Source organism: Arvicanthis niloticus, chromosome 11 (genome assembly GCF_011762505.2).
Source record: "Arvicanthis niloticus isolate mArvNil1 chromosome 11, mArvNil1.pat.X, whole genome shotgun sequence".
NCBI lineage: Eukaryota > Metazoa > Chordata > Mammalia > Rodentia > Muridae > Arvicanthis > Arvicanthis niloticus.
Genome location: NC_047668.1, coordinates 46,017,812 through 46,040,209, shown reverse-complemented (window position 1 = coordinate 46,040,209; position 22,398 = coordinate 46,017,812). Strand labels below are relative to the sequence as shown.

Here is a 22,398-nt window from a genome sequence, read left to right as displayed (position 1 = left end):
CCAGGTCCTCTGCATGAGCAGCAAGTGCTCTAAACCAGTGAGCATCTCTCCATCTCTGACATTGCACATTTATTACATGGTGAGTGAAATGCTTGCTAGAGGAGAACTGGAGTGCTCCCTGCACTTCAGGAGTGTATAGGCAATCTTGGTGGTCCTATGCTCACAAATACTGATGTTTTAATATGACTTAATACAAGATGTATATATGTTTTAAATAACACTGACTACTTTTTATAGTGTATAGTCTTTTAGTCTTTGTTGTTAATTTAATTGTAAATATTTATAAGCAAAATTTAATTTATTCCACTTTGAATTTCCATCAGGTTTTTGATAACTATACAATTACTTTTTAGTATTAACTATTTTAGACTATTTCTCAACAATTTTGAAAGGCAGAGAAAATGCCTCCTCTTCTGTGGGAAGAAAGTGTCCTTTTGAAAAGATATTCATGGTTATAATTCTTGATGACACTGGCCAACAATTTCAGTATAATTCAATGATCTCATTAAATGGGTAACACGATGCAGCTGCTATTAAATGTGGTTTGCTGCCTGTTACTCCTCAAGATCCCTTATGTCATGATGTTTGTCACACTGCAATACTGCAATTGCAATGCATGGGTTTGTTTTTTTGTTTTTGTTTTTGTTTTTTGTTTTTGTTTTTGTTTTTTTTTTTTTTAAGAAAAGAGGTTTATTTTGGCTTATAGTTCTGAAAGTCTAAGGTCTCTGGGCATTATCTGGAGGATAGCCTTCATGCTGGTGGAGAATCCTGTGGCCTTTCAGATAATCACATAGAAAGAGAGCAGGAAAGAGGAGGTGAGTGGGGCAATGGAGGGAGAGAGCAAGAGGGAAGAGAGCTCCCAGGCCCCATCTAGTCTGTCTACCACTAAGTTTTAATCATGGTGGTTCCTCCTAAGTGTTTTACCTAGTACGTATAAAAGCTTCCATCTCTTAGCACTAGAGTTAGGGTAATTTTTTATACTCTTAGTACTTCACAATGGGGATCGAACTTCAACACACGGAGTCAGAGGCTTGAAGTTATACCCAAGCCATACCCAAGCTGTAGCACTATTGTATAAACAATTGAATAAATGAGAAAGAACAAGAGGCCCTTTGGCCTTCATCTGAACACTTTAACACTCATGGTTCCCACAGTCAGTGGGAAGTTCCTGATTGATGCATAATACAAGTTATCACTGTACAGAGGGAGATTTCAAGTATTTGGATGATTGAAAACATACTGTTCTGGAAGTGAACTTTCTTTTAAGCCAAACTTGAGACACTTACAGAGAATAATAGCTGGGCCATCAGGTTGCCTTTAAGTAGATGGTTGGCAGCTGGGGTGAACTGTGTTGCTGAAGAATAGTCAGGTTGAGGCTGTCTTCTACATATTCTGTAATTGGGGCCATGGCTGTTCTGGGAGGCTCTGGAGACAGAAGACGACACAGTCTTTAGGGAAATAGGGAATACTTTGAAGTAATGGAATGCTGAACGCTGAAGAGCTGTGCTTTCTGAATGCTGACTGGGTTATCCCAGGTGGGTTTCTGTTATTTCCAACTCCTTTTGTTTTGTGAGCAGGAAGGGATTTCATACCACTAGATGGCAGATTCTTCCAACAATTACTCCATTTAAGACCCTTAATAAACCATTTCTAGTTCTTGAAATGCATTTTCAGTGTGACTCCCAATTTCATCAGCATTACATAAGGTCTTGATGCTGAAGGGCTTGCATTGCCTGCCTGTCCTTTTCTCAGGCAGCCGTGACTGCCTCACTTGCTTTATTCCAGCTCAAGTTAATGCGGCACCCGCCCTTCTTTTCTGGCAGCCATGCTCCTGCTTTGACTTTCAGAGTTCGAGTGTCCAAGCTGGAACAATTTTCATCCACCATTGGTTAAACTCCTCATTTTTCAGGTAGGAGAGCTGAAGCTTAGAGGTTAAGCCAAGGACAAAGACTGCTTTATCTTTGTGTGGCTACAGTTCCTTGCACACACTGCCTAGATAGATGTTTCTTGAGCGGCAACACTCTGGGTGAAGGCTGTAAAAAATGAAAGATGAAGCAGACACCACCCAACTGGCTCCACCTCAGTGCTGGAGTCATGACTTTATTAACGATTGCACGTCGCAGTGAGTTGTGCTAAGTGCTTAAGAAACTGAGCGTGATTAAATATTTGTGATGCTAACAGCCACCTGCAAGTCCTCTCCTGTTTCTTGCTTGCTCTTTAGAGGCTGCAGGTACTCATTGCATTCCTTACAGTTGTCTATACACTGACAGTCTCAGCTGTGCTCTTGTGCAGCATGTTCCCTTGGCTCGAGTGCTGTTACCTAACACTCTTGCCTGACTGGGAACTTTTCAAAGGCTGCTTCCTTGGGAAGCCCTTGCTGCCGTCTTCCTCCATGCATTTCATGTCCCTGTGGTGCTGCTGTTTTGTTCCTTGATCTAAGGTTCTGTACTGCAGTGGTCAGTGGTTCCTAATGGTTACTAATAATATCATCTACGATGGATTGGTCCATGCTCATTTCTATGTTAAGAGTATGTATCAAGGCTGTGGACATAGGGAATGCACAGACAGGCATGGGAGTCTGGTAAGCAGGCCATAGATATTATATTCATTAACTGCAAAATGGGAGCATTTAGGTACTCACCAATCTAGAGAGTTTAAATAGGCTTTGTCTGAGATTCCTTCAATTGCTTACTGAATAATTTGTATGCAACATTAATGAGAAAGACATGTCTACAGCTCACATCCTTTTCTGCAAAGGTGTTTCAGCTTTATGCACTGACTCCCCAACTCATGATAATTCCTGCTAATTCCCACAGAATTTCATACTGAAGATTATTAAGACTTCTTTCTCTCCCTTTTGGTTTTGTAAAGGAAACATAGTTTTGTTTTTGAGTGCAGGGGCCCTGCTGTGTCTAGAGATCACTGTTTTGTAGCATCCTTCACTACTTCTTCCAGTCTTTCTGTTTCTTTTCCCTTGATGATCCCTGAGCCTTGGGGACAGGGGTGTGATACAGATGTTCCACTTAGGGCCAGACACTCTAGGGTCTCTTATTTTCTGTACTTTGACCAGTTGTAAATCTTTGTCTTAATTATTAGCTTCAGTGATGAAGATGGAGAGCTATACTAATGTATGGGTGAGAGCTATACTAATGTATGGGTGTAAAGATAAGTATTTAGGATCCTTTAGTACCTCAGACACTTGCCTGAATAGTAGCAGGGTTCTCCCCTAGGGCTTATGACCCAGCATGGTTTCTTGGCCCAGTGAACAGTATTAGATATGAGTTTCTCCCGGCAGCTGTGACTGTATGCACGAGACCGAGTCAGCTACAGTTCCAGAGTGGATGAGGGAAGGGCTCATAAAGTCCTACCTATAGCTGAAGAGCTATTGGCACTTGATGACTGCTGGGGGAAGGGGAGTCAGATTATTTTTAGTGGGCCATGATGGGCTGTCCATTTTCCATTGTGTAGTCTTGACCCAGGCACACACAGTAGGTGTTATACTTACTCAGTTGGCTAAATAAAAACAGTACATGAATTTGGGAGGGAAAAGTGGTGAGGTATGGAAGGAGTTGGAAAGGAGTGAGGGTAGAATTGTTTAAAACATGTTGTAGTTGTGTATGAAATTCTCAAGTAGTGAAAACAACAAAAACAACAACAAAACAAAAAATAAATCTACTTAAAACAAGGTAAAGGAAAAAAACAGCGTTGTGAATCTTGTGCTTTACAGAGTTTTATTTATAATTAAAACTTTTACCATATATCTTTATATAATTAAAGGTTACATAAATATATTTATATGACAATATAGTTGCCCTTTATATGATGATATTAAATGTGACTTTGAACTTAAACCCTTAGCCTAGCACCTTCTGCCTATGCCTCACATCTGAGTATTCTTGATGGAGGGATTTAACGAAATAGAAAATTAACATTATATACTATAAATTATTTTTTTTTACCACATTTCCTGTTCGTAGACTTAATTTCTATAAAAATCTAACAGCTATTTTAGTGGTAGGTCTGAGAATGCTCAAACTTAACCATTATTTTCCTGCTTTGTTCCTATATTTAACCCCCTAAGAGGCAGCTTTCACGATTTTATTTAAATTTTTTAAAAATTTTATTATATGTATGTGTGTGTGCCTTACCTGCATCTGTGCCTATGCACCATGTGTATACTGTGCCCACGGAGGCCAGAAGAGGGTTTTGGATCCTTTTGGACTGGATCCTTGTGAAGTATCATGTGGGTACTGGGAATCGAACCAGGATCCTTAGAAAGAATAGCCAGTGCTCTGAGCAAGCCTAGCTTTCATGATTTTAGTTTGTGACCTTTTTTCATATTTAAAAAGTACTTCCCACTTTACATTGTAAAGCCAGCCACACTAATAATGGTGATAGATTTATGTCCATAAACATTCTCACCATCCCTAAACATTTCTACTGTGAATGTAATCTCAACAGTTCATAAGAATTGTTATGTCCCTAAACCTTTGAGGAAGTGTCTTATTTAATTAAGGTTTCTGCAGCTACAACAAAACACCATGACCAAAAGCAAGTTGGGAGGAAAGGGTTTATTCAGCTTATACTTCCACATTGCTGCTCATTACAGAAGGAAGTCAGGACAGGAACTCAAGTAAGGTAGGAACCTGGAGGCAAGAGCTGATGCAGTGGCAATGGAGGGGTGCTGCTAACTGGCTTGCATTTCATGATGACTTGCTCAGCCTGTTTTCTTATAGAACCCAGAGGAGTGTGTGTGTGTGTATGAGAGAGAGAGAGAGAGAGAGAGAGAGAGAGAGAGAGAGAGAGAGAGAGAGAGACAGACAGAGAGAGAGAGAGACAGACAGAGAGACAGAGAGAGAGACAGAGAGACAGAGACACACACAGAGATATTGATTGATTTTGCATGTGTCTTGAAGAAATCCCACCATTTATTTTCTATTTCTCCAATATCTTGATTTTGTTGATTATATCTTTGTACTATCATTTAAAGTATTTTTTAATCTATATTTTTTCCAAATTGGTAGATTTAGAGATACAATGAAACCTTTATCTATAGATAGCGGGGAAATATCTACTGCCCAGAGTTATTTGCACTGAGTAAATGCTCCAGGCAAGTGCTTGTGCTACTAATGTGACTGGAGACCAGTCTGTCTTTGGCCTTGGTGAATACACTGAATCGTCTGTTAGCTCTGAGGAGCTGCCTGGAGAAGAAATAGTCCAAATAGGTTGCTTCAAGTCATCCTCTCAAACTGTTTGCTCTTGGTTTTCTGATGCAGACTAGTTAGCACCGCCTGGAAAAGCAGTGGGAGAAAGGACTGAGGGCTGAAGCTCTGCTTCCTCCAGTGAGGTGCTTAGTGGGGACTGAGTTGGGATCAGCTCTCAGCGGAGACACTGGAGGACTTTTATTCAATTCTTTAGTTCTTAGAGTTCTCTTCCCTCCCCTTTTCCTTCAGTTATTGCTGACTCCGTTAAGAAACACATTAGGAAGTAGTTGCTGGATGAGAAAGAAGCACTGGAATTGGAGTCTGATAAGTTGTCTACTTTTAGGATTGGAAATGAAACACTGTGTGCTTTAATTTTCTTAGGCTGCTCTAACACACTATCATGATCTTGGTGGCATCACAAACATTGCTCTTAGCTTTAGGAGGTCAGAGGTTGAAATGAGCATTAGTGGGCTAGTCAAGTTGCCAGCAGGCCTGTTCTGGAGGTTTGCCTGACATCTCTAGACTGCCCAGATTTCCTGGCTTGTTACCCTACGTATATCTTCAAAGCTGGCCTAGCCCAGCCGAATCTTTCCCATATATATATAACCGTATATATAGACATACATATATATATATGTATGTCTATATATACGGTTAATATGGTTATGTAATTTGATCTTTTGATATGTCAGGTGTAAGGAACCTTATGAAGTGGTTCTTTTTTTTTTTTTTTGCTTTAAAACTTTATTTTTTTATTGGATATTTTATTTACATTTCAGATGCCATCCCCTTTCCCCATTTCCCCTCCCTAGAAAACCCCTATCACATGCCCCTTCTCCATTTTGCTTTTATACATTTAAAAAAGGTTAAATCAAAGGCTTTATAAGTTTGGTAATGCTCAATAACAAGATGCCCATACAGTCAGAAGTGTAACCCAATACCCAACATAGATATGTAAACTATCTTTGACTGTCAGAACATCTGCCTCCATGTTCCCCCTCCTCCTCATCAAGCTCCTCCTCTCCTTACTCCTCCTCTTCCTCTCTGTACTCCTCCCAGCTTAGCTTCTTCTACATATCACCCTTCCTGTTAAAATAAAACTTTTCTCTCAAAATACAATTAGAGCATGACTATACCAATTTGTGTCAGTAAGGTACAAGATAGACCTTATAGCCAGTCCATCATTTTGTTGACTAACCAGAACCTCTGTCATCTCTCTTAACTAGAAGACTTAGTTCTGAACCTGGCTTTTTTCTTGGCTTTAGAATGAATGTCAGCTGAAAACCATCCTCTCAAATCTTTTCTCTCAAAGTAAATAGCCAGGATTGGCTATGAGACTATAAGTTTTCAACCCCATCAGAAATCCAGAATGACTGAGTTAACTGAAATTAATGGGAAGCACAAAGCATGGCTTCTAAAACTTAGCCAATTTATAGAGACTGCCGAACATCTGGACAGTCCCTATACTACAAAACGTTGGAGCATCTGATCTTCAGCCTTCTGGCCCAGGATCATCTGACAGACCTAGCGATGCAGAATTATTAAGGGCTGATTACTCTGTCTTGGCAGATATAATCAGTTGACTATTCTGCAAGTGTGTCCTTTTCTGGACAGTAATTTGTTTGTAGATGAAAAGAGGCAATTCTTGTCTAGTGGCTGTCTCGAAAATAGCTAGCTAGCTAGAAAGAAAGTAGTTATAGGTCTACATTCTGGGATAATTATGAGAAGTGATGCTGTAGTTTTAGAGATGTGAATAAAATAACCCATGTCATAAAGGAGAAACAATGAAAAAGAAAAAACTTGGCGCTTTTATTAGTGAGATCGTATTCCCAGTGCTTCTTCTCTCCAGCCCATCTACTCATCTGTTTCAGCATCTATGTGCTCTCGTCCCTTAACTCTTTTTCCCTTGGTCTCAATATCTCTCTTATCTCTTCACATGCTCTTGTTGGCTTTCTCTGGGTAGATGCTGTCTGCTATGGAGGGCCTTGGTAGCCATAACATGTATGTCTTCTTGAGTTGGGCCTAGGCCTATGGGACCCTAAGCCAGTTCCAGTCTGCAGAGATGGGATACAGACTTATAGCTGCTGTATAACCCAGGAGAAGGTAACACTCTTCTGCTAGCAATTAGGCCTAATTTAATTTTTTAAAAATTATTCACTTTATATTCTATTCATTGCCCCCTCTTGGTCACCCCACCCCCTTCCCATCTCTTCTGAGCAAGTGGTGCCCCCCACCCCCCACAGTGTTCCCTCTACTCTGGCTGGCACTTCAAGTCTCTTTGAGGCTAGACACTTTCTCTCCCACTGATGACAGGGCAGACCAGCTAGAATGTATTCCATGTACAGGTAACAGCTTTGGGCTAGCCCTCTTTTCAGTTGTTCGGGACTCTCATGAAGGCCAAGCTGCACATCTGCTACATATGTGTGTGGAGGCCTAGGTCCAGCCCAAGTATGTTCTTTGGTTGGTGGTTCAGATTCTGAGAGCCGTAAGGCTCCAGGTTAGTTGACTCTGTTGATCTTCCTGTGGAGTTTCTGTCCCCTTCAGGACCATCAATCCTTCTTCCTATTCTGTTTGGCTGTGAGTGCAAGACAGTTTTCTTTATTTCTAAATTTCTGTATGAGTTTAGGTTACTAAATATTTGCCTTTTGCTTCTCTACCAGTGAAGGTGAAATTCTAATAGAAAGACCATTAGATTTTCTTTCTAAAATACTAATTATCTAGGTATAATGACAACAATTTTAGCTTTTAATGTAAAGGTAGCTATTTCTATATTCTTTGTTTTCTTATTATCTTGTTCATCTTTGTAATTATTAATTCTTTTCTTGTCATTTTTAGGCTTTTACTGGTTGGTGGATGTGAAACTGCTGAACTGGGCATTTCTAAAGCTTCTAGCTGTGGCCTTTCTGCATGGAGAGTCCTTTCAGGCTCACCGTATTATAAGCAAGTTACTAATGGTGGAGACAGGGTCACTGAGGTATGAATTAGTACAATCTGCTCAACTATTTTCTAATTGGTATTAGACAAAGAAACTCATTGTAACCAGAAAATTTTGTATCAAAAAAGGGAGATTAAGCAATGCTAGTATGAGTTTAGTATTTTATTACATATCAAATATAGTAAAATATATTGAACTTAACGTGGCCTCCCTTTTAGTAATGGTATTGTCAGATATTAGAAAAACAGCCTAGGTCTTTGAGATGGCTCAGCAGGTACACGTTTTTGCTTTACAAGCCTGGCAGCCTGAGTTCTACATCTCTAGCACATTCAAAGGTGGAAGGTGAGAACTCATTGCACAGAGTTATCCTCTGACCTCTTCTTGTACATCCTGGCATGCACACATGTGTAACTGCACACACACAAATAATATACAAAAAAAGTGCAACCTAGTCTAGTTATTTCCTTATTACATGTATTTTCTCATTTAGAAATTAAGATTTAACATGCTGGTTTTGTGTTGGTGACTCTTCTGAGTGCTTTTACTCTGAGCTAGCTCACCTCAGTGCCCCTCAGGTGGGTACTCTGATTAAACCCAAGTTAGCAGTCAAGGGTAAGAAAGTACTCTGGTCTGGGCTGCATAGATAGTCAGTGAAGGTTTAGGCTTAAGTTCACAGAACTTCTCAGCTCATGTTCTTAACTAACATGGTATACATGTATGTTTATGTGAAATGTTTATCTGCCTCTTGTGTCAGCTTTTTACCATTGACATAAATAACTAAGTTAGTCTGTGGTGTAGTGTAGGCTGGACTGTATGTGAAAATCAGACAATCACATAAGCATATGGGAACACCTAAAATGTCTGTGGCTTACCACATCAGAATCCCTGGCCAAGCCTGCTGTGTCTTCTCCAGGTAGCTCATTGTAATCCATGATTAAAGAATACATGGGAGATGACTTCTTGAGGCCTCTTAACTGCCGGCTTTTGGAAGGGCAGAAAGGAATTAAAGGTGGAAGTTTTCACAGATATATCTCAGAAAGTGACATGGTTTTTGTTCATTCATCAAACTAACTACATGACCCTTCCTAGTTTGAAAGAAGATTGTAAGTAGTTTTCAGTGTGTCCATAAATATGACATCATTTAAGACTGGTGAGCGCTAATTACGCCCATCACATTGGCTGCACTCTACTCATACTCTACTCGTGTGGGGAAAATGTATAAAGTAACAGTTGATCAAGGTTATATACCTGTACTTAGTATTATTAGCCTGTGGTGTAGTGAGCAGTTGTGTATGTTTAGAATAAGGGCTGAAACAAGGAAACTAAAGCACAGTGTAAGGGTATATGTTAGGTTGCTTGTTTTTATAGTGATTTTATTTGGCTTGTTATTTTTCTAAAAATGTATTGATCTAAAATGTATTGATCTTCTAAAGCAGTGAATGGCTTGGTGTTGAAAAGATTTCCAAGGAAGTGCTTTTGAAAGGAAATCCTAGGCAGTTATAGTAGTCTTCCATTAGAATTATTAGAATTGACCTGCATTGAAATATGTAATTATGATTTAATCCAGCAAAGTAATACTTTTAAAAAATGATACCAATTTACTGTTTTGTGTAGCACCAAACGTTAATTCAGCTGATATTCACAGTTCATATTACAGAGTACTGTTTTTTTTTCTTTCGTCTATGATCCATGTACCTGCTCTCCCACCTGGCTTTGTTCTCTTCAGAACATAGGGAGGAGGCAGGTTATGCTCACCTCCCTTTCTCAGCCCTGGACTATAAGGTGGGACAGAGCTCAGCAACTGAAGACAGACAGGCAGGCCTTGCACCGGATCCCCTGGGTTCTTAGAGCAACTCCTTTCCCTCACACTAGGTGATCTGCATATCTGATTTATGACACTATGACCGTTATCTTTATCTGACTGAGACAAGAATGAATAGGTAGTCATCCTGCATAGTGCATATTTTATTTTATTTTTTTTTGTAGGATTGGACACATTATTTCATATTTGTAAGAATTTATTAGCTCTGTTTTTCTTTGACTTTTGTAACTTTTTAGTTTTATGTGAGTTAAATCAAGCAGATCTTGGAAAAACCACTCAAATTTACCTAAACAAGTATTATGCTCATGGCTTATTTTCACATGGTTCAAGTTATAAATTAAAAAAAAAAAAAAGCATTTGCAAATTCAGAAAAGCAAACCCATGTAGCACAGTGTCAATCACTGGGAGGAGCAGTGAGAGATGTAGACTTTCATCATGTGATCACCTTGTCTTTTCTGTAGCTTGAAAGTTGTTCAAATGTCAGAGGGACAGAACTATGTGAGTATGGAAGGGACAAGGAAAGAGAAAGTGGGCACTGAGCCTTTTCAGTAGAGCAGCGCTGAGGAGCTCTGTTCAGGAAGCAGAGGCAGTTCTTCCAGTGGTACTACCCAGCAGCAAACCTTCCCCCTGGGCTCCTTTGTGTTCTCGTGGGCTTCTTTCTGAACAGAGTATTGGAAAGCACTCTGCTGTGTACAGCCCTCCTTTCTCCAGCCCAAGGGGCTTTGATATTTGCGTCTCTTAGGGGAAAATTGCTTGTCCACTGACCAAGTAAGTGAAGAAAAATATTGAATTGCAGATTGAATGCCCTGCTGTAGGATTGACTTCATGAAATGCTGCAAATGTGTTTTGATTCCATTAGTAGCTTTTAAATGTGTCTTGCAGCTAATCTTACCATCCTTCTATAGAGCCTTTCTCACCTCAGAGTCATTTGAGGTTGCAGCATTTGTCTCTTTCATCAGGTGCTGGATGCTGCACTTAGAGCTTCCTCTCTTAGTGCTTGTTGAAGGTTGCTAATGTGTTAGGCAGGTATTGATTGCAAAATTTTTGATCACATGTATATTCCAGTCTCCCACAAGCTGGCAGGTTATAAAAGAGATGATGCAAAATTTAATATATATGTATATATATTAATCAATGTTTCCAGATGAATGGTAGTGTTCTATATGTGACATGGCTTTACTTATTCATAGCTCAACATTGAATTGTTGCTCCAAGTATTAGGAATATAAAGATACTAATGTAGTGAGCTCCACAAGTGAGTACAGTAAACTATAACAGTGCCCAGTTAGAACTCGATAAGCAGAGAACAGGTATAGGCTCAGGAGTCAAAAGTCTGATGTTGAAATTCCAGCCCCCCCTTTGCCACTTGTGTATTCAGGCTTTTGCCGGGATCCAATGAAGCAATCTATGTGAAGGCAGATCTTAAGACAATATACATGGTGATTATTGTTGTCTCCTTGGAGTTTTAAGATTAGAGTTTAGATAAAGAGTGGAAAAGTGAACAAAAGTCCACTGAAGTTTTGTTATGGATCCTGGTCCTTTCACTATTCATATTCTCCTTTGGAAATAGTACAGGTGTTTTGAGTCTTTTGTTTCTCTGAGAAATCTTACTTTACTGAAAAGATGGCTACAATTAGTGCTTCCATGAGTTCTCCTGCCTGCCAAGCACCATGTCTGTGTGTAGATGTCCCTTTGCTGCCCAGCGCTGCGCTTGCCGCCTGGAATTCTTCTCTCGCTGCTGCTCGCCTTCTCTTCTGTCCTTCCCATTTCTGTTCCTGTCAGTGGCTCACACGGCTCACCCTGCCTCGTCCTCCCAGGCACTGAGATCACAGACTTGCTGATGTTCTTTGCTTTTAACATTTTGTTATTTTCTTTCCTTAATTTTTTTCAACTTTTCTTTTTAGTTATTATGTTTTAAGTCTCAAGGCCATTAAAAAGTGTCTCCTGTGTCCTTAAATTCTTGTTCGAGCACATTAAGTTCTACTTAAAGCATTATTTTTACTTACGGTTCTTGGTTGTTTTCTTGTTTAAGTATGTAAATTTTTGTCTTTTGATTTTCTTTTAACTTTATAGAATTTGTTGAGTTTTGTGTGTGCCTCTTATTTTGTACAAGATATTTATGAGTCTTTCTCATTGTAATGATATTGGAATGTTTTCCAAATTCCGAGCTTGGTGTTTGTTGTTAGAGTGAACTGCAGAGCTCTGTAGATGCTCGTAGGTAGCAAGGGCTCTGGGCTCTGCAGGCTGCTTACTTGCCTTGCAGTGACCTGTACCTCCTTCTCTGCTTCTTCCATCCTTAAGACTTCTGCTGGCAAAATGTACTTCTTCCCTTTACGTTGTCCTTCCTAAGAAAGCCATGTGTTTGTTAGACTGTTTCATCAAAGTACAGTGACACTTGTGTCCCTTCCCTGTCACTTGTGGCTCGCTGACATGGGTGCTCTTTCAGTGTTTTCAGACACTAAATAGACTTGATATTTTGGCTTGTATTTAGATAGACCTTTGCCATCTTTGCTAGCGTCCCTTGCTGTCCTCCCCAGACCCTGCAGAACTTTCCCCATTGCCTTTCCTCATCCCCAAGCAGGAGCAATGGACATGACAAACTGGGATTCAATAATTTTTCTCTTTTTATGTAAAATTATTTTAAAAGGTAGTATTAGCATTCCAGCTAAACTGGTTGTATGGTTCTCATTTACATTGTTTTCTTTCTCTTATATTCCATTGTTTTTGAAGGAAATATTGGGTGAGTTGTAGATAGGCCATCACTGATACCTTCAGCTGTTCACAAGCTCTGGTGGCATCATTGTTAACTTTACTCTATAGTAAGCCCTTTTGCTCTCAGATGATTTATGTATATGTATGTGTGTCTGTCTCTGTAAGTTTATATCCACCATATATAAGTATGTGCAGTGCCTGTGGAGGCCAGAAGAGGGCATTATAATCCCAGGAACTGGAGTTGTGATTGTGAGCCTCTGTGTGGATGCTGGACACTGAAGCTGGGCCCTCTGCAATAGTAATAAGCACTCTTTAAGTACTGAGCCATTTTTTTCTGGCTCCATTGTCTTGTTTTGAACTTTTGAGACATGGTGTCTTACTTAGCTTCAGCTAGCATGGTACTTAGTATGTAGTGTAGGGTGGTATCAAACTGATGATAATTCTGTGGTAGTCCTGAGTATGATGGGGATGAGCCACCAAATTTAGCTTCCATTTTGCAATATTGGGGTCAAATTCTTACAATGCAAAATCAGTTGTTTTAAAGCATGCAGTTTAGTGACCTAGGACAGAATTGCTCGGTCATATGATAATTTTGTTTCAGCTTTGAAGATCTACTAAACTTTTCCACAGTGTCTGTACTATTTTATAATTCCCAAGACAGGGCATGCAGCTCCAAATTCTTGACATTCTTAATAACACCTTTTCCTTTCCAAAAATTATAGTCACTTCTTTTCTTGTTTTAAATATTGGTTTCTAAGTGTTATTTTTCCCTTTGGATTTTGAAAGAATAGGTTCAGTTCCAAATGAATGATGTTCCTATGGGAATGTTTGAATTTTTTTCATGGTGATAGTGTCAACCTTAGCCTCAGTTGAAAACATGCAGTGGTTCTTGTTTACTGAAGCTGCGTTAGACCTGTTGCTGCCTACTGATATGAGTATTTGATGGTACTTATCTTGTAAGCCCTTACCATTTGGTAGATTCTCCTGCCTTATCATGATATCCACAAGACCCTCCACACTTGTGGCTTTTACTCATTTGTTTGTTTAATTTTTGAGACAGAGTCTCACAGAGATCCACCTGCCTCTGCCTCCTGGGTGCCAGGATTATAGAGTGCCTGCCTGCCTGCCTATTTCTCTCTCTGTCTCTCTCTCTCGCTCTCTCGCTCTGTCGCTCTCTCTCTCTCTCTCTCTTATCATCATCATCATCATCATCATCATCATTATTATTATTTTAAGTTAATTTAGTACTGGGACACTTGGACTTGGTACCGTGTTGAAACCGCATGCACTTTCCATTATGTGTATGTGTGAGAGGCCGGCCCCATGCACACAGTGCTCATCTCGTCACTGAGCCACAGCTTCAGCCCCACTGGTGTTCCTCTTACCTAGTGCTAAAAATACTTGATTTGCTGTGCTTTTTATTTCTTGATAAAAGGATTTTAGATAATGAAAAACATTCCATTATTCTTTCTTTATATGATGTTTCTTAATTTTGTAGGTACCAAAGACACTGGGATTATTAAAGCTATTAAGTGTCAAGTTTTACACTCGCCAGGGACAAGAACAGGTAATGTGAATTTGCTTACCTTTGCTTCTCAAACTCTTTCAGCAGAGTTCTTCAGGGATAAAGTGAAGTGAGTGATACCTGCATTAGCCATGCATCTTGTCAGGCTAGCTACATACCAGGCATACATGGTATGGGACAGACAAGCTCATGGGTTCAGAAGTTTGCATGCATCAGGGTAAAGGGAAGCTTGTAGAACATGATTATTTACTCAGGCAGTGGGAGACAGGTGGTGTAACTCACTTCACAGTGGGGAAGGGCAGGGTGGGCAGAATTAGAAAGAGGTGCAGTGTGCTTCCTCCAGCCAGGCCTCACCTTCTACTGTTTCACTTCTAATTCTGAAATGTAATCTGTCTATAGATTAGACCATTTAATAAGTTGGAGCCCCTGTGAGCTAATCCTGTCTGGAATAGCCTTGAACTTCTTTATCTGATCAAGGGGACAGTCAAGAGAACCATCATAAACCTTGAACAATTTCTAGGTCTCCTCCTGGGTGCATGTAATAGTAAATATTTATAGAGAAATTTCCAGAAAATTTGTATATTTTAGGAAGTATTAATCTTAAAACGACAATATAAATGGTTCTCCTGGAAGATGAATATCTTGTCTGAACAAACTCTTGTCCTAGACACAATCTATTTCTACTGATTTCTTACTTCAAAAATTGTATGAAGTTTTAGTCTCATCCATAGAGATCTGTGTGTGTCATAAAATTAAGAAATTCATTCTCAGGTGTGAGGTTACTGATTTCCCAGTAGGAAACAAGCCATGCTGATCTTTGTTGGAAGGAGCAGTATGGCCACAGGACAGAGGCCTTGGCAGTGCCACTGAATGTATATAGGTGTTCCACACAGCAGCTGCCTCTGAAGGAGGTGGGTACATTGTCTCTCCTACCATGACTCTTACAGGAGGCTCCATCTGTATGGAACGTCAGATCTTACTCTTGTCTTTGGGAGAATGTAATGAGAGTTCTGTTGCTACGCTAGTATTTAGTATATTTTAAGTTCTAATTATTTCTTGCCATTGACTTCAGCACAATCATGTATTCTGGATGGAGTGGTCATTCTCTCTGTAGGATTGAATAGTAGCAGTGCCCCTCTGTCTACAAGATCTCTTATCTTTAATCCTCTGCACATTTCCATGAGTTTCTAGTTGGCATTCTCTAGTTACTTCCTGGAGTTGCCTTTAATTTGCAGACAAAGAAGGATATGTAAGACTAAATGAGTTGGCTTCTGCCTTGAAATTTGTTTTCCTAATGTGCTGTGTTGCCTGTGTTGGTGATTGTAGTACCATGTTGGTGTTTAGGGTTATTGTTTCCTTTGCATTCTCCATAATGAGTTCTAAGTCCTTGCTCTGTACCTTTAACAAGGGTTCTCTGTTGCTGTTACTTTTGTCCTGCTGACTGTACATAGTAGAGAGTGCAGAGCTTTAGTATCCCATTTTCAAAGTGGGCAATGTGCAGGACATTTTCTTAAAGCCCACAGTGTGATGGGGGCAGACCCAGAAGCAGGGCAAAGCATGGCGAAGCAGGGCAGTAGCACGCACTACGACCAAGTGAAGTACAGCAGAGGAAGGAAGCAGCCAGCCTTTGGCATGGTTTGGTTTGAACCTTGAGGAGAGGAAGTTCCTGGGTGGGGAGAAGAGGCTGAGTGTTCCAGTGTGGGGATTAAGTGTGAATGGCTGTCAGGAGTGGCTATGCTGTCATTGGGGCACACCGATGGCTCCAGCAGCGAGAGAATCTGCAGACACTGACTGGGATTCGGCTTTACAGGTTATAATTTCTATGTCCTTATGTTTAGGGTGATATAATTATAGCAGTATTTGGAATATAGCCTATCTAGGGGATTGATAGTTTTGATTCTTTGCTGCGCCATCTCTGGTTCATATTAGAAATATGTGTCAGCTGATTTGATTTCTTAGAAGGAGATGTGAGTCTGTGTGGTTCATACCGAGAAAGCGAAGAGACCATTTCTCTTTATGGTCACACTCCCAGGGAGCTCCAGTAGTGTGTTGTTTCTGCCCAGGCTACTGCTTGTTCTCGTCAGGTGGAATTTGCTCTTGTTCATTCTGTCAGGATCTTGTGTGATTGAGTAACGCAGAGAGAAGCAAGCAATTGATTTCATTGTATTTTGATCCTGCATTGTGACACACTGTCCCCAAATCCTTAAGTTGTCTGGGCTTTGAAAGAACACATTTGAATTTAGTATTCTACACCTAGTGCTTTACAGAAAAGATCTGAATGTTACGTGTGTTATCTTATTTGTACCTAGACATTTCTATTTGAAGCCTGTAGATTTTTAGTGCTGTAATTTCAGAGCTGTTGCGGCTTAGGAAGAACCGAAGGATTTTTCCTGTCGAGAACAAAGTCTAACTAGCAGGTAATTTCACAGGATCTCACAGGAAGCCCTATGACTGCCGTGATAATGTTCCTTTTCTTGATTAAGAAGCTGAAGCCTCAAGACAAGTGGCCTGCCCAGTACACTTAGCCAGCCATGATAGATTCAGGTTTGTTCTTAGAAGAACTTTGATGGGTGGTGTTTTTGACTCCTCTGGCTATGGAGGAAAGCATTTGCTGGACAGTTGAAGAAATAGGAGGCAAGTGTTGTGCTCAGGAGGAGCCAAGACCCCAAGTTAAACTGTGCTCTGGGGGGGGGGGGGGGGTGATCTACTCTACCTTTACATAAAGTAACTGTTACAGATGATGCAACTGTTCGACAGCAGGTATATTTTCTTTTAAGATGCATTCTGAGGCAGGAGGATTGTTAAGTGTTCTAGCCCCATCCTGGGCTACAGAGTAAGACCTGTCTCTCTCACAAATGAAAAAATAAACAAAACCTTTCTTATAGCTATAAATATTTTAAAATGATCTGTCCTTTTCTGTGTAACCATCCAGCTATTATTTGGTTCACTTTTTTTTACATGTTTATTTGTCAGACTTTAAATCAGTGACTGTCACATTGTAGACACTTAGTTGATGTGTGATGGTAGCTGTTAGTGATCTCTTAATTTCTTTGTGTTAACAATAGGACCAATAATTAGTAGCTGGATTTCAGTTTGTTTTGTTGGTAGGTATGCATGATATATTTGTAACATGTGTACCTGTATGTGTACGTTTGTGTGTGCACATGTTCCTGTGCTCATTCCATGCTCATATATAGAGGTCAGAGGGCAACATTGGGTGTCAGTCCTTGTCTTCTGCCTTGTTTTACAAAAGGATCTCGTTATTCATCACTGTAAGCCAGGTTACCTGGCCAAAGAGCTTCAGAGACTCTGGTTTCTGCCTCCAAGCTTGCTGCAGGAGCCTGGCATTACAGATGCATTCTACCATGCCTGGTTATAGGTGGGTTCTGGTGTTCAGACTCACATCCTTACACTTTTGTGGTGAGCACCTTTCCTCACTGAGTCATTTCCCCAGACTTCCACATTCATTTAAAAATCATGGTTTAGTGTGCCTACATCTCATATGGCTCTAAATGACTAGCTTTGTTTGTGCTGTGTGCCTTAATACTGTAATAATAACTAGAATTAGTCATTTTTTGAGTGGAACTGGCTTGGAGATTTTTTCTCAACCTTTTTTTTCTTCATACTTTTATTGAGGATGGCTGTCATTCAGTTAGAAAGATTTCCTCCCTCCCTCCCTCCCTCCCTCCCTCCCTCCCTCCCTCCCTCCCTCCCTCCCTCCTTTCCTTATTCTTTCCCTTTGTCCCTCTTTTTCTTCCTCTCTCACTTCTTTCTTTCTTTCTTTCTTTCTTTCTTTCTTTCTTTCTCCCTTCCTGTCCCCTCCATTCTATATTTTTTATTCTAAATTACACTAGACTAAAAATACATAAACTTAAAAGAACAACCACTTGGAGTCAAATTAGGGTCTCATAGATTAGCCAAGGGTTGTATCCTTAACATCTGGCACTCTTCCTGACCGAGGGGATTTGTGTTTTGTTTACTGCTGCCATCAGAGTACACAAACAGAGCCTGGCATGCAGTATTTATTGTTCAATATGTAATATTCAGTAAGTACTTGTGGAAGGTTAGAGGCGATTCACTTAGAAAATTACATTTTATTGATCTGACATTTCTTTCTTTAAGAATATGTAGAACTTCGGAACATTTTGAATGCATTCACTGGTATTCAGTACTTTGATTTTAATATCGCTTGTACAGTGGAAGGGTGCAGGTCATGGAAAGCACTCATTTGTAGTGTCCCATATAGGGGATGAGCAACTGAAGGAAGTGGGCTGTTTTAAACTAATCTCAGTACAACACTGTTTAACATCACAACGGTCCCATGTCTTAAGGAAGATTGAAATTTTATTACAGTATTTGCATGAAGGTACAAGTCTTACTTTAAATATTGATGTCAGTAGCAGAAGCCTTTAATTAGTGCTTTTAATTAAGAAAAGATCCAATGAACATTTGAGCTAGTTCTTTAATGTAAGCGGGAAGGTACATGAAATTGTGTTGAGCCAACTGTGGGTTAATGACTTTGTGAAATAGCGTCATTGAAATCTTATAGTCACCTTTTAGTGATTAGCGTCATTGAAATCTTATAGTCACCTTTTAGTGATTTGCTGGTTCTTATTATCGGCACAGAATTGTACAACCATCTCAGTCCCAGTTTTAAAAAAGGGTTTCTCACCTTGAAAAAAAACCCCACATACTCCTTAACCATTACTCACAAGTACAGGTATATTTTTCAAGAACTCATAATTTTTTAAAGCAGAACTGTAAAATTGGGAAATCTTGCTGACTGGTCTGGGAATACATTTCTGGTGCTTGCACATGTGGGTCTGGAGTAGAGTGTAAACTGTAACTCTGTAAAGTAGGCAAGAAACTTGCCAAAACAACAGTGCTGTCCCTCATGCTGCAGTGCAGTGAGCTCGGTGTAGCGAGCTCGGTGTGAAATTGGCAGTCCTGCGCTGCTGCTCATGATGACGTGCAAACTTGCCAAGTACTGTTTTAATTCTGAAAGCTCTTTCTATCCACAAGTCTTTAATGCTTACTGCACACACTGTTCCTGTACAGGATGGAATCTTCAAGATGAGCCTTTCTCCTGATGGGAGCCTTCTTGCGGCAATTCACTTCTCAGGGAAACTGAGCATCTGGGCCATTCCATCTCTGAAGCAACAAGGAGTCTGGAGTCAAGATGAGCAGGTGTGTCTGCTGGTAGAGTCACTTTGAGGTGGGAACTGGCAGGAATAATTTCATATTCTGAGCTACACAGCTATTATTTTTCCTTATCTTTCCAAATCCATCATAGTCTTAAGTCAAATTATAACATCAACCGATAAGGACAAGCCACTGAAAGAGTGGGTTCTGTGCATCAGTTCTAACTTGTCATGGGGTACACTTTGTACAACAAGTAGGTTCTAGGACACTCTTTGTTCTTTAATGCTAAAAATAAAAGTAGAATGGAGATTATAACATTTCAACAACAAAAATAACAACAACAACAACAACTTTAAACTAACATACCCCCCAAAACAAAACCAACCAACCAACCCTCCCCCATCCTCTCCTCCTCCCTCCCCTCCCCCCTCCCCCCAAAAAAACCCTTTCCTGATTGTGCTGTTTTACATTAGGTCATCATCTGACAATCATTAAATGCTTGGAGACATGTCCTGATTTTTTTCTGGATTAAACACTGATTTCATTACTGCCCCTCAGAGGTGCTTTACTCATGAACTACTAGTTAGTGTATATGTATCAGGGAGCACAGTAAATAACTGACCAAGTCTCTCCCTGGTAAATGCTTAGCTGTGTTACAGAAATATAGAGGACTTATGACACTGCTTTAGAACCAGGTGAAGGAGGTAACTTTTCTATGAAGTATGAACAAATGACTAAGTCCGAGTCACCTGTGTCTTTGGAAGTGGTCACACTGCCTTGTGTATATGTTGGGACTTCAGCATATGTAGTACTAAAATCTGGTATACTACAGTAAATGCAGCAAGGCTTAGCTTTAACTGTTCTGTAAAATGGAATAGCTTGTTCCTATAACCATGGTAACATCATAAAATCATGATGTTGAATCTCTGCTTATCTTTGCAGTAAGAAATATAGTAGATATCAGTCTGTGCCCTTAAGATATTTATATTCTTGCCAAGACAATTATATAGGAAAAAAAGTAACATTTTAATATTAAAAGGAAAAGCTTGGGGAGAGAAAGGCTTGTAATTATAGTGTTGGGGAGGAGAATTCTTGGAAATAAATTTGCACATTGAGGCTTGGCTTCTTACAGAGCAGTTTGACTTAAAACAACTCTATTTAGTAAAAAGTAATTTTATTCTCATTTTAATACATATAAAATAGGGCAAAAAGAAATTAACATGCAATCACTATGTATTGGAATCAAAATTCCATCCTGTTTTCAGAATATTGACTAACAGTGTTTGCATTTAGAAGTACTGACATGTGTTTGAGCAAATGAGGAGCTAGTGTCTGAGACTAATGCACTTGTAGCCTCACTGGGTGGCACACGATCATGTGCAGCTTATTATGCATATACTTACAAATGTGCAAATGCAGTAGCCATCAGGGAGGGACATAATACTGTCATTTACCAGGTATATGAGCATGTGTGTGCTAAAGCACTGGACTTCTTCAAAGAGGAATCCCATGTTCTGACAAATACTTGGACAGATGTATTTTTCTCATTTCTTTAGCAGTAATCAAGTGAGCCTGTTCCAGCAGGCAGGGCAGAGCTTTGTCTCCCTCTGTGGCAATGCTAGGGAAGGAATGGAAAGACCAGTGAATGAATTAGTAATTGGCTATATCGCAGTATATACTGTAGCCAGCTTATAGTTGTTGTCTGAGAAGAAAACCATGTTACTTCTACCCTGCATTCCTTTACAGTCCTTTACCAATTGTAGATTCAGCTCACTTGGGGCTTTCTTCATGCAATTTGCCGCTTTATTAGTTTTTATAATGTACTTTGTGTGATTGAGTATTTTCTCTGTGAAGACTAATGATTAGAGATAGTTATGGGAATGCCTAGTCTGATTTACTTTGTATCCAGTTTTAAGTTGATTAAATACTTTTGCTTTCATTGTCAGTGTGAAACATCCATCTGGCTGGAAATCTGTGTGTTGAATTTGTTCATGTCTAGAAGAGAATAAAATTGTTTCAATAATTTTCATTTCAAACATTTCCCATATGTTATGTTTATATCTTTACATCTTGTTTTTGGTCTTAATTTTTCTTTGAAGTTTTATTGCTTTCTGACCTGTACTTCTGTGTGGGTGTAAAAAGTGAAATAGAAGCTTATCTTTTCCATTTTAATTCTATTTCTCTTGGATACAGAGTAGGTGTTAGATTAATTTTGTTAAATGGTGAATCAATGAAGGACAAGTGGGAGGATGGTAGCTTATGTGATTAATCTCAGTAGACTCACAGCTGTTTTCTCAGCTTCACGAAACTGTGGACTCTTGGAGACTCAGCACTGGGTGGACCCCACTCATAGCTCTACCATGCACTTTGCGTAGTAAACACTGATAAATATTTGTACAATGAATACATATTGGAAGTATTGCTCCCATTCTGTGGGAGCCTGAGACTGAATCTAGTGGTTAAAAAAGTCAGGAAATATTTATTTATTTATTTATTTATTTATTTATTTATTTATTCATTCATTTATATACCAAATGCTAAATGCCCTACTCTGGCACATCAAGTCTCTGCCAGATTAGGTATATTCTCTCCCACTGAAACCAGACAAGGCAGCCCTGGAGCCTGAGGTGCACATGTGCTACATATGAGTCAGAGGCCTTGGTCCAGCCCATGTATGTTCTTTGGTTGGTAGCTCAGTCTCCCAGGGGTCCTGGTGGCTCAGAGCTACCAGGGTTCCAGCTTATTACTCTGTTGGTCTTCCTGTGGGGTGCCATCCTCTTCAGGGCCTTCAATCTTTCCCCCAACTCTTCCATTAGAGTCCTTGACCTACTGAAACAGATGCAGATATGTACAGGAAATAAAATTCTTAAATATAAGAAAATGTTTCTTTAGTTCACTATGACAATTAAGCCAACTAAGCCATTAAGACAGTTATAAAGAAAACATGACCATGTTCCTAGGAGAACATCTGTCTGGGCCAGAAAGTGTTGCATGTTTGCCGTTTGCAGAGACAACACAGAAAGAGATATGGGGCAGAATGGTATAATTCTTCACCCCC

At 39.8% G+C, this 22,398-nt stretch overlaps 1 protein-coding gene across 2 annotated transcripts in view; it reads left to right on the top strand.

The window, feature by feature from the left end:
- Nbas (NBAS subunit of NRZ tethering complex) overlaps window positions 1-22,398 on the top strand; it is a 284,871-nt gene that overhangs the window by 25,466 nt on the left and 237,007 nt on the right. For both annotated transcript variants that reach the window (XM_034514140.2, XM_076942115.1), the window contains exons 10-12: window positions 8,040-8,178; window positions 14,172-14,240; window positions 19,257-19,385. In XM_034514140.2, the coding sequence (XP_034370031.1) occupies window positions 8,040-8,178; window positions 14,172-14,240; window positions 19,257-19,385 (337 nt within the window). The remainder of the gene's footprint in view (window positions 1-8,039; window positions 8,179-14,171; window positions 14,241-19,256; window positions 19,386-22,398) is intronic.